Consider the following 12,303-nt stretch of genomic DNA (forward strand, 5'->3'; position numbering starts at 1 on the left):
AAAGGCGCGCTAAGGCCGGGAGGCGGAGAGACTGCCGCGGTTGCCATAGGTAACTCAACGACCGCGTTGCGTCTGCGCAAAGCCTCCTGGGAATGGTGGTTTTTTCGCTCCCGACGCCTGGTCTTCTTTGTGGAAGGGGAAACTACAACTCCCAGTACGACCTGGGAGCAGGCTGTGTCCAGGAACGGTTACTGGCGCTTTGGACAAAATCCGGTCCTGAATTTGGAAAATGCCGCTGACACCCCAAGAAAAGGCTGCCTCAAGGAAGAGGACGGAACTGAATGGCTGGAAACGGTTCACAAGAAAGCCGAGTCCCAAGGTGATCCCTCTCGGGAGCTCTGCAGGGTCGAGCACCGGCCCGAGGCGTTGCCAATCCCCACCCTCGCTTCCTCTTTGTTTCCTCCAGGGCATCCTTACCTGGGCCGCCACTGCCCTTCCTGTTCATGGCCAACGTTGCCTTGAGTTTAGGCATCTTAGGCACGTGGGGCTGTGGGTACCGTATAGCATTGATGGGCAGCACCGATCTTGTCTCTATAGCCTCGGAGATCCAGTCGTCCCAGTGCCTGTGCAGGACAGTGACCCTGGTCCCCGCCCCGTAAAAGTAGCGAAGTACATTTCATTTGATGCTTCCCAAATCCAGAGGATTTGGCGGGCGAGGGACAGAGCGGAGTCTTCACATTAAGTCCTCTGCCTTGTGCCCCTCCCCTTTAAAAAAAAAAAGATCTAAATGAACTCAGGAGGACTCGTGGGCATTGAATAGAAAAACAATCCCGTGTCAGTCACTAGGGGATTTCTAAATGCAAACAAATCGCATCCAACCATACCCAAATTCCGGTTTTATTCACACGGGAATTTCAAAATTCAGCCAAACCTAAAAAGAGAGGTTCTCTCCGTCTTTCTTACCTCCTTGGCGTCTTTTCGCATCTGAGAACAAGAAAAGCTGAGGGTGCCATTTTAAACTGGAAGCATATGTAAGGGACAAGGGTAAAGTCAGGGTTACCTGGTGTGTGCTGTGCACAGCTTCCCTTTTTCAGCAGCACACACACAAATACCTTAAGCATAAATGTGAGTACCAAAATGGAGAGGCTATTCAGCTTTCAGCTCAAGAAGTTTCACCAGGTGTTTTCACCCTTTGAAGTTACACTTTCACCAAAAAACGTCTGTAGACATGTGTGTGGCTATTCTGAGGGCCTGGGGCAATTGGGCTATTCTAACATGCTATCTAAATAGTGTGCTGGGCATACTCCATGTGACAAACACCTTGTCCTAGATACTGAAGGATGAAAACTAGTGTCCTAGAGAGACTTGCAAACCGAGTCTGCTCCTGTCACTCATAATAAATTGGACCTGAAATGGGTTATCAGGGTAACCTTGATGAAAAGTAAAAACTTGGAACAATTTCTCACGGCTTTGAAATGAAGGATAATTGTGTTATCGGTGCTCAGTGTTGCTGCCTAGAGTGTGAAAGGGTAAAAATAAAAGGCGTCTTGAAGTTCAGTTGTATTTTAAAAGGATGAACTTTTTTTTTTCTCACAATGACAAACTTAGTAAGCAGCACAGCTGCATTAATTAGTATCTGTAAGAGTTTGGAAGGTCAAGTATTATCCAAATAAAAAAAGGTATTATGCCTTTCCCATCTTTATGTGTCAGCATGCTAGTTTGGATATTATTTATTTTAAAACCCACCTGAATTATTAGCAACACAAAAGACTTCTATTTGCTAAGTGATTATTACAGGGGGTTCTGCATGCATCTCACAGTTGCACAGTGAGGAAAAGAAATGCCCTGATAGTCTGATTTTGAATTTCAGATCAATATCTAGATGGAAGGATGGTGGGATAGGGGTTACACATTGGCTGCTAACCTCAAAGTCAGCAGATCAAAACCCCTAGACACTCCTCAGGAGAAAGATGAGGCTTTCTAATCCCATAAGAGTTACTGTCTATGCAACTCATTGGGACAGAGGTATACTGGCCTTGTAGGGTCAAGATAAGTCAGAATTGCCTTGATGGTAGTGAGTTTGGTTTTTATTTTGGTATTGTTTTCTGATATCTGGGTGGAACTTTACTTGATCTCTACCTCATTTTCTCTTTTATACATTAAATATAGAATGATTTACCCCACACCTCTACCTACCTAGTTCTTATCCCTGATCAAGGTGAGACAAGGAAATGGTGATCCAGCCTACACTCGCAAAGGGGGTTAAGGAGAACTGAGTAGGAGCCCTTGGGTCACAACTGTTGAGGGTAAAGCTGCGAAGGAAAAGGTTGGTGACTTTAACCCACCTAGTGGCTCCTTGGAGAAAAACCCTGGCAATCTGTTTCCATAAAGATAACACCCAAGAAAACCCTCCGAGACTGCTCTTCTCTGGCACATGGGGCTCCTATGAGCTACAGCTACTTAATGGCTCCTAATGATAAAAACAAGGAGAAAGACACCTGGCTCCAGCGCTGGCTTCCTTGACTTGAATACCAAAATAATAATAAAAAAACAAACAAACCCATATTGTTTCAGTTGATTCCAACGCAGGAACCCACTAGGACAGGGTGGAGCTGCCCCAAGGTTATACATTTTTACAGAAACAGATTGCTGTGCCTTTCCCCTGTGGAGTGCTGCTGGTTTCAAACCTCTGACCTCTGGATAATTTGGTTAAGCAATCAGTGTTTGACTGGGTTTTCATGTAGCAGGCTGAGTGTGTCCCTTCATTTTAATCTGGGGTAAGTTTAAAATACTGATGCGGGCTCACAGCGGACCAAGTTACTCAGAATCTCTGGAGTTGTGACGCGAGCAAGGGATGAACGCTTAATGATTTTTGCTTATACAGGTATTCTCTGTTCTTGTGTACCTAGACTTTCTCTTGAAATGCTGGGGACACAGAATAAAGGACACTTTTTAATATACTTAAATCAGAAGATTAGATTGAAATGACAACATTGATAGAGATACAGCTGTATATTAGTATTCTAATATTCTATGTTTCTTTACAGCCTACCTTTAATCCTGACAATGTGGAGCAGTGGGTGAAGGTAAGGCCATTTCAAAACTAAAAAGATAGAGAATCGAGAATCAGACATCGTCAGATGAAAAGGACTACTAATAGGTCTCTATTTTGCATATTCTGCACTGCTTGTATTCCCATGGGACTTTATATGTTGCCTTAGTTTTTATACTTTTTATGATCTCATCACTATTTTTTTGCTTTTCACGAAACTGTGTGTGGACGAATGACAACAAGTGTGTGCATGCTGTTTTAAAATGCCAGGAGGATCCCATGAAGGAAGGATTAGAGGAGCAGGGGAAGAAACAATTTGGGGGAGGATGTGCGGGCCTCCCTGAGATATAAGGGAGGCTGTACTGTGGTGACATTGACCACAGAGACCATAGATAGAAGCTGTGTGCACACTAGGCAAGATTAAAATATGGCATTAAATTCACAACTACCTTCACTCAACAAAAACGTCACAGTGTCCCATGGTTTCTCAGCATAGCCTCCGTCTAACTCTATCTGCTTCTGAAAGAGGCGTTTCCATCTCAATCCCTTCACTGAAGAATTTTGCATCCTTCAATTGGCGCCAAGTCAACACAGCAGTGTAGGCATCCTTGAAAGAGCCAAATCATTTTCTTTTTGAATTTTCCTTGAATTTTGGAAACAAAAAATAAGTCTGGAGGGGCAACGTTGGCCCCATAAGGTGGAAGGGGTAAGGTTTCCCAGGGGAATTGTCAAAGGACAGCTACCCACAAGGAATGAGGGGCTGCCTTGTCCTGATGGAAAACATTCACTAGTGCAGCCTTCCTGGCTTTTCTTCACCATTGAACTTTTCCATTGTCTTAAAACTTCACCCTAGGAGTCCCTACCACCTTTCTGTGTCCTTTTCACCATGAATTTAACTTGCCCAGCACATCGCCCAAGAAGCCACTGATATGATTAGACTTTGCCTTCGGATCATATCAACCAATCTAGACTCACCCCCCCCCCCCCTGCCTCCCATTATACTTCATTCTATAAAATACTCTATTACCTTGGATCTTGCTGAAAAGATTGATGGAAAGATCGATTCGGTGACCTAGCTGATCTTAATGTTTTGCTTTTGGTACCATAGAGCTAAAAGCTTGCTAAGGGCAGGATGCTCAGTTAAAATGAAAAATGTCAAGCCACGTAAGATCCCAACTTCTGGAGCTTTCGCACCAATGGTAGTTCTATGTTCTTCTCCCTCCAATTTCTGGACGTCAGTCACCGTTTCTTCGTTCATCAAGGTTGATGTTTGTTCCGTTTTTCAAGTGCTTGATGCACCTAATGACTATTGTTTTAGGTTTATTGGGCAACATTTCCATGCATTTGTTTCAAGGCTTCAATGATTTGGGAAGATGTCCACTTGAGTTTTGTTTAGAATTTGAGAGCTAATGCTCTCACCCCCAAATCATGTTTTCCACGGTACAAAAAAAGTGTCCATCCCCTTTTTTCTGAAGCACCCTAAGAGACGCAGACAGCACAAGAACTTACATGCAACCATCCACTAATGACAGAGACATGTTTGACAGTATTTTGTTTGGAATAAACCTGTGCATATATGAACCAGAACCCTAGTAGCAATACATTTTGACTTATCTTTGTAAGTAAAAATGTTCTAATGACTAGATTCATCAAAAAGAGAGGGGGGGTTCTCTCAATTACAAAGGTTTTCTAATACTAGAGATATTCAAGTGGCATTTAAGTGACCACTTAATGTTGGGGTTCCGAGTGTTCTGAGTGTTCAGATAGGGTGAAATTGTGGTAGGTAACTTCTGGGATCTCCAGGCCTGAATTGTATATTTTTGAGTCCTTCTGTCGCGCAAGTCAAACGGACTGTGAAACACTTCAGGTGCACATCTCTGGATGCCAGCGTGGCTATTTGCCATGCTTACAATTTTATGTGCCACATATTGAAAAGCCATGCAGCGTTTTCCTGGGGAAAATACCCTCCTGTCTAGGACCAGTTTGAAGAATTATTATCTAAATGATCAGGCATCATAAACACCAAGCAAGGTTGGACTGAAGCCAGATGTAATATAATTAGTAGCAATTTATTTTCAGCCATTTTTATGTATCAAGTGACTACGAAATACAAGAGGACGGGAGAAGTCAACTCTAGGTCTTCCCAAGGAGAATGCCTCTGAGACAGAGGTCAGACAAGCCTTTATCCTTCTTTATCCGATTCGCAGTCAAGCATCCTCACACCGCACTTAGCGTCTCTGCTGAGTTCAAGAATTCATCGCAGTGGTCACACACAACTCATAGGCAATACTCGCAACTATGGGGCTTTACTAGGAATTTACCAGGTTACCACAAGGCAGGATCAAAGAGCATTATCAGAATACAGTCCTTTTGTTTGCAGGGGCGCCTCTTCCTAGCCATGCAAGCAGGCGTGCCTTTCTCTGGTCCTCAGCCTCTCAGCCTCTGCCCTGTTGGGCCTGTGCTAAAAAAGTCCTCTGGCACTACAAGTAGGGGCTACCCTTGGTAGTGTAATGGCTGTGCATCTGGCTGTGATCGCAAAGCTCAGCAGTTCAAAACCACCAGGCACTGCTCTAGAGAAGGATGGTGCATTTGAGCTGGTTCTGGCTTTCTAGGAAATTGACAGGGGCTGTTCTACCCTGGCCTCTAAGGGTCACTATGAGTCAGCATTGACTCCATGGCAGTGTGTTTGTTTGGGGGCAGTTTTTGAGCACTATAAATGCCCAAAGGACACTCCGCTCTTCAAGCCATCCTCCCACCCAAAGGTGTTCAGCTTTCGTTCTTCCATGGGCCAGGAAACCCATCACTCTGTCTCAGGGTCTCGGTAACTACAGACTCTGCTGCCTCTGCCGCATCAGGCAGGGCACGTCTCAAGCATGCTGCTGGTGACTCTTCTTTCCTGATGGTCACGGGATTCCTCTTCCCGCATCTGAGATGGCTCACTCATACCCATCAGAAGGGCAAAACTGGCCAATCCCCAAATTAGACTCCCCCACACCTTATGTATCTGCTCCCACCCCTTCCCTCGTGGGAGTCACACAGACTGTGGAGCAAAGTTACCCTCAGCAATTTCACTTCACTACAACTTTGGGCTTTTCCCTCCTTTCCCATCTCTCATGGCCTTTGCCTTTGTGGACGATTCTTTCAGTGCCGTCCCACAGCTCAGCTCACTTTCTATCAGTAGTGTTCAAAGCACCACATCTATTTTGGTGATGGATGGTCTGTACACTCAGGTGGGACCCTCGAGGTCATGTTTTGGCTCTCATAGACTTACTTTAGTATTCTTCACTAGTAAGAGTACTAGTAGTCGTCGTCCTTCGGACTCAGAGCACAGCTGTGCAGAGCAGAATGCAACGCCACCTGGTCCTGCCCCGTCCTCACATTTGTTATGTTTGAGCCACTGTGTCAGTCCGTCTCACCGAGGGTCTTCTTTCTCCATGCCCCTCCATTTTACCAACCATGATGTCCTCCTTCTGAGACTGCTATCTCTTGGTAAAATGTCCAAAGTATGAGAGACGGTCTCACCGTTTTTGCCTTTAAGGAGGTTCTTCCAAGACAGATCTGTTTATTCTTTTGGCAGCCCATTGTACTTTCAGTACTCATCCCAACACCATGGTTCAAATGCATCGATTTTTCTTTGGTCTTTCTTATTGAATGCCCAACTTTCATATGCATATGAGGCCATTGAAAATACCATGGCTTGGGTCAGACACACTTAGTCCTCAAAGTAATATCCTTGCTTTTCAACACTTTACCTTTTTCAAAAGTTTTATTGGTGTATAATTCATATGTAATAGAATCCTTTAGGTAAGTCATCACCACAATCAGTTTGGGGACATTTTCTTCACTCTTGTGCTAATTGTTATTAGTTCCCATCTCCCATATAATATCCCCAGGGAACCATTAATTTACCTATCCTCGATTTCATGTACAGAAAAACATTTAAATAAAAAAAACACAAACAAGCAATAACAAAGTAAAACAGATAAAAGCATCAATAAAAAGACCCAAACATTTAAAATTAGAACAAATTGAATTGGATTATCAGGGAGATCAAAGCACAGGGTGCTTCCTAACTGCATCTGCAACAATCCTCTTTCCAATGCATTTTTCATGAGAGCAAGGCTATTCATAGTGATGGTCTATGATTAGGCAGAATTAAAGAGATCGTGTGCAGCAGATTGACCCAATGCATCACGTCACTTGATCTCTTGACTGCTATTTCCATGAGCATTGATTGAAGATCCAAGTAAAGTGAAATGCTTGACAACTTCAACCTTTTCTCCATTTATGACGATGGGACCTATTGATCCACCTGTGAGGATTTTGATTTTCTATCCATTGAGTTGTAATCCATACTGAGTACAGCAATGCTTGGTTTTCAAGAGCAAGTGTTTCCAGTCTTCGTCCCTTTCAGTATGCAAAGATGTGTCATCTGTATATCAAAGGTTGTTAATAAGCCTTCCTCCATCCTGATACTATGTTCTTTTTTGTTTAATCCAGCTTCTCTGGTTGTTTAGTCAGCATACAGATTGAATACAACTCATCACAATCCATACATCCATTGTGTGTCAGGCACATTTGTACATTTGTTGCCCTCATGATTCTCAAAACATTTGCTTTCTGCTTGAGTCCTTGATATCTGCTCTTCATTTTTCCCCTCCCTCCCCATCCCCTTCCCTCATAAACCCTTGATAATTTATAAATTATTATTATTTTGTCTTAGCTTAAACTGTTCAATGTCTCCCTTCACCCACTTTTTTTTGTCCATCCCCCAGGGAGGGGGTTATATGTAAATCCTTGTATTCGGTTCCGCCTTTCCACCCCACCCCTCCTCCACCGGCGAGGTATCGCCACTCTCACCACTGGTCCTGAAGGGGTCATCTGCCCTGGATTCCCTGTGCTTCCAGTTCCTATCTGTACCAGTGTACATCCTCTGGTCTAGCCAGATTTGTAAGGTAGAATTGGGAGCATGATAGTGGGGAGGAGGGGAAAGGAAGCATTTAAGAACTAGAGGAAAGTTGTATGTTTCATCATTGCTACACTGCACCGTGACTGGCTTGTCTCCTCCCGGTGACCCTTCTGTAAGCGGATATCCAGTTGCCTACAGGTGGGCTTGGGATATGATGTTTTGTTCTTTGATGCCTGATAACTGATCCTTTTGACACCTCGTGATCACAAATGCTGGTGTGCTTCTTCCATGTGGGCTTTGTTGCTTGCAAGCTAGATGGCCACTTGTTTCCTCCAAGCCTTTAAGACCCCAGAAGCTATATAGTTTGATAGCTGGGCACCATCAGCTTCCTTCACCACATTGGGGAAGTTAGATGGTCCTCTCAGGGATCACTGGTTGGGTTGTTGTGGACTCACAAGGATGGTAGTATACTGGGTGATCTCACAAGAGTCCGTGATAGTGTGGCCCACAGCACTTGGCATCATTGCAGAGGGCGTGCGGGGTGCCTGATGCAATGGGAGTGCCATCAAAGGCTGGGTTGCCTACTTTGGTGGAGAGCACCTCAAATTGGGAGTGGAATTGCCCTGGTCAAGTAGATCACTGTGGAGGTTGGACAGAGGTTCCCACGGCAGCCTGGAACATTGGCGAGTGTTGGCTGAGCTGCTTTAGGCCAAGATGCCTTGGTGAGGCACTTCGGCAGGTGGGAGGAAGTTCCCTCAGTCACATGGGACCACAGAGTACAGATAGGATCTCCCCCAACCACACAGGCAGGATTTCCTCCCAAAGAAGGTGGGCAGGGTTTCGCAGCCAAGTGTCAAGCATTGCAGAGTGTGGGTGGGCAGAATTTCCCTGGAAGAAGTTGGGCAGGATAACCTCTGGCAGAGGGTAGGTGGGCTTTCCCCAGCAGAGGGTGGACCACTCCTAGCTGGGTGGAGGTCAGTGAAAATGCCTTAGGCTAAGGAGAGTGGTGTGGAAATAGGCAGTGGCATGAGAGAAAAGGTAAGAGAAAAAGAAAAACCAAGCCTGCTGAGACTGTGGGGGATTGAGAGAAGTGAGGGAAATAAAAGTAAAAATATAGCAGAGCCCCGATCCCTGACAGTGGGGCTAGAGGGGGTTAATGCCTGCCCCAAGGCAGTGGTAAGCTGTGACTCTGTTGGGATAAAGCCCCTGCACCGGCCCCAAATGACCCAGGCTCCAGCCAAGACAGTGGAGCTAAGTTCAAACCCTAACCGGCCTCCACTGTGGTAAGTCAAAAGCCCCCACCTCCTCAAACCCTCATGGATCTGTGCCTACTTATCTTTATGATGCTCCTCCAGTGACCCGGCAGTGTGGAATTTCCCTCTTAGTAACTCTCCTGTGCTGATTTCCCTGGAGTCCCTCTGTCATGTGTTACTCAGTCGCCATCTTCCCCGGAAGTCTGTCCAGTTTTTAAATGATGCAGTATTCCCTTGTTCGGTTCCCACAACTACTTCTTGATCCATGAACAGGTTTTGCATAAACACAATGAAATGTTTTGGAATTTCCATTCTTTACAAGGTTATTCATAGTTGCTTATGATCCACACTGTCGAATGCCTTTTCATAGTGAATGAAACACAAGTAAACATCTTTCCGGTATTGTCTACTTTCAGCCAAGATCCAGCTGACATCAGCAATATATCAGATGCTCCATGTCCTCTTCTGAGCCTTCTGAATCCAGCCTGAATCTCTGGCAGCACCCTGCCAATGTACTGCTGCAACCTTTGTTGGGTTATCTTCAGCCATATTTTATTTGCATGGGATATCAACAATACTGTTCTATAATTGCCATATTTTGTTGGATCACCTTTCTTTGGAATGGGTGCGTGTACGCATGTCTTCCAATCAATTGATCAAGTAGTTAGTTGTCTTCCAAATTTTCTAGCATACATTTCTAGTGTTTCATTGCTTGTTGAAACTTTTCCGTTGATATTCCATCAGTTCCTAGAGGCTTGTTTTTAGCTAATGCTTTCGGTGCAGCTTGGAGTTCTTCCTTCAGGACGATTAGTCATTGCTCCTATGCAATGGTCCATTGTGACTCTGTGGATTGTTTCCACCTTCTTTTGATGCTTCCTGCATCGTTCAATATTTTCCCGCATAGAATCTTTCTCTATTGCCACTTGGGGCTTGAGTTTTTTCTTTAAGATATGCTGAGTTTAAGAGTCATAGAGTGTGTTCTTCCTTTTTGGTTTTCGAACTCTAGGTGTTTGCGCATTTCATTATAAAGTGTACATTGTCCTCTCAAGCTGCCTTTTGAAATTTTCTGTTTCAAAATTTTCTGTTCAGCTCTTTGACGTCACTATTTCCTCCTCCATGTGCCTTAGCTACTCTACAGTTTCTGAGTCTCTTCTGACATCCACTTTGAACTTTTCTCTGTTACAGGAGTAGGAACAATGACGGAGGGAATTACATAGGGGGTGATGTAAGAGAGCGGTTTGTCAACATTTGTCTTGAGCAGTGGGTGATTCTGTGTGACCTGGTTCAGGGTCACCTTATGCATAGGTTGCTGAAGTACAGTGGAGGGAAGGCTAATAGAATGCCTTTTGGCTTCCTCTCGCATATTATGAGAGATTTCTTTCATGGTAATAATTTGAGGAAATGTTACTCTGCCTCTGCTGTGTGTTTATGTGAATGCCATGGTATAGAAACTAAGAATAAACTTTCCTTTATTTAAAACAAAACATCGAGATTGATTAATGCTGCAAACCACAGTTATCTAAAGGTTAAATAACACTCCATGCAAATATAAACACTTGTAAGTGCCTTTTGAAGGATGGCAGACTAGCGTAATTTAGTTCATGCTCTTTATCAAACCCCCTTGCTGTCAAGTCTGTTCCAACTCACAGGAAAGAGGACGGAGTAGAACAGCCCCCAGCGATGGGCCGCCTGGCCTCTTTCAGGCGCAGGTCATAAGTCTTTCTCCACGGAGCTGGTGGCGGGTCCAAGCAGCTGAACATCTGTTTAGCTGCTGAGCACTTGACCACCGTGTCCCCTTTACTGTACATCACTCTACGGCGTGTCCATCAGGGCTGACACATTGTCGAGGGGAGGAAAACATTTAAATCTTAGAGTTCCTTCCAAAACGGAAAAACAATGAAATATAGTGGTTGATAGAAAGGCTCTTGAGCAGGGGAGAAATTGTCTGACTAAACCAAGAGCGTATCATCTTAATGGCGTTTTGTGTTTCATTGCTGTTGCTGTTTTTCTGACATGGAAGAGAGTGGAGAGAGCCTCAGAATTGGCCGATTCGAAGCCGTTTTCTGCTGGAAATTCAGTTTTACCCAGAAGACTTTGCGGCCAAGTCATCAATTTGGAAACATCTGTACAAATAGAGGATTATGATGAAGCCTATGAAGAAGGTAAGAAAAAAAAACTTTAATGCTGCAATGTAACTATCCTTTGGAGCGCAATTTATTAAAGCATCATCTACAACATAGAGAGGGCTTCCAAAGTTCATGGGGAAAGTTCATTATCTTTTCTATGACAGAAGTTTTCCTTTTTCTCTTTAATGTTGGGTTCTTTCTATTGTCCTGAAACTAATTTACTCTGAAGTTAACTGCAGTACTGCAAGTACAGATCTATTTAAAGCCCATTTTGTCTCCTGAAATGGAACCACATCCAGAGGCCATTTGACATAGTAAACTGGACCGGTAAGTGTTATATGCCATTGGCACTGATGTTAACACACTAGTAATACACAGATAATAAGACCATTAGTTTCAACGACCTGATTCATTTCTTTCCCCCACCCCCCGCCCCCAAATTTTTACATCATGCATCCTATGCAGAAACCCCATTCCCTGAGAGCTACTTGGGAATAGTGATAATGACAAAGGTAATCTGAAGTAGACTTTGCTTCTTCTTTGAAACCCTGTGCCCTGCACATTAAGAGCGGGTTGTGATCGTGAACATAGTGCTAAAGCAGAAATGTTTTCCATACCAATAAACTTCCAGCTGATTATCTGACTCACTAAGAAACTCCCACTACAATTGGGCTTCCAGGATTTCACACACTAATTTTCTTCCGACCTCAGTGGACACTCCTTTTTCACTTGGCTTTGCTGATTCCCCCTTAATCTATCCTTAAAATCTACCAGAATTCATCAAGACTTAGTCTGCTCTATCAGCCGCCTTCTGTTGGTGGCCTCATCCACTTTAAATATTGTCTGTATCTCAACAACTCCTACACTTAAATTTTATTTGATTTTATTGTTTAGCTTTTACTTCTTCCTTGAAACCAAACTGAACTGCCAGTATCTATCTCACAGTACAATGTGCTTAAGACTTAGCATGTCCATGACTGTACTTCTCATCTACCTCCCACAGCCCTCTGCTTCCTTGACCTT

At 44.0% G+C, this 12,303-nt stretch overlaps 1 protein-coding gene across 1 annotated transcript in view; it reads left to right on the top strand.

The window, feature by feature from the left end:
* The first annotated feature begins 170 nt into the window (after positions 1-170).
* CCDC191 (coiled-coil domain containing 191) overlaps positions 171-12,303 on the top strand; it is a 98,192-nt gene continuing 86,059 nt past the window's right edge. The window contains exons 1-3 of the mRNA XM_075542508.1: positions 171-319; positions 2,988-3,026; positions 11,175-11,316. Of these exons, the coding sequence (XP_075398623.1) occupies positions 230-319; positions 2,988-3,026; positions 11,175-11,316 (271 nt within the window). The 5' untranslated portion in view covers positions 171-229. The remainder of the gene's footprint in view (positions 320-2,987; positions 3,027-11,174; positions 11,317-12,303) is intronic.

This window comes from Tenrec ecaudatus, chromosome 2 (genome assembly GCF_050624435.1).
Source record: "Tenrec ecaudatus isolate mTenEca1 chromosome 2, mTenEca1.hap1, whole genome shotgun sequence".
NCBI lineage: Eukaryota > Metazoa > Chordata > Mammalia > Afrosoricida > Tenrecidae > Tenrec > Tenrec ecaudatus.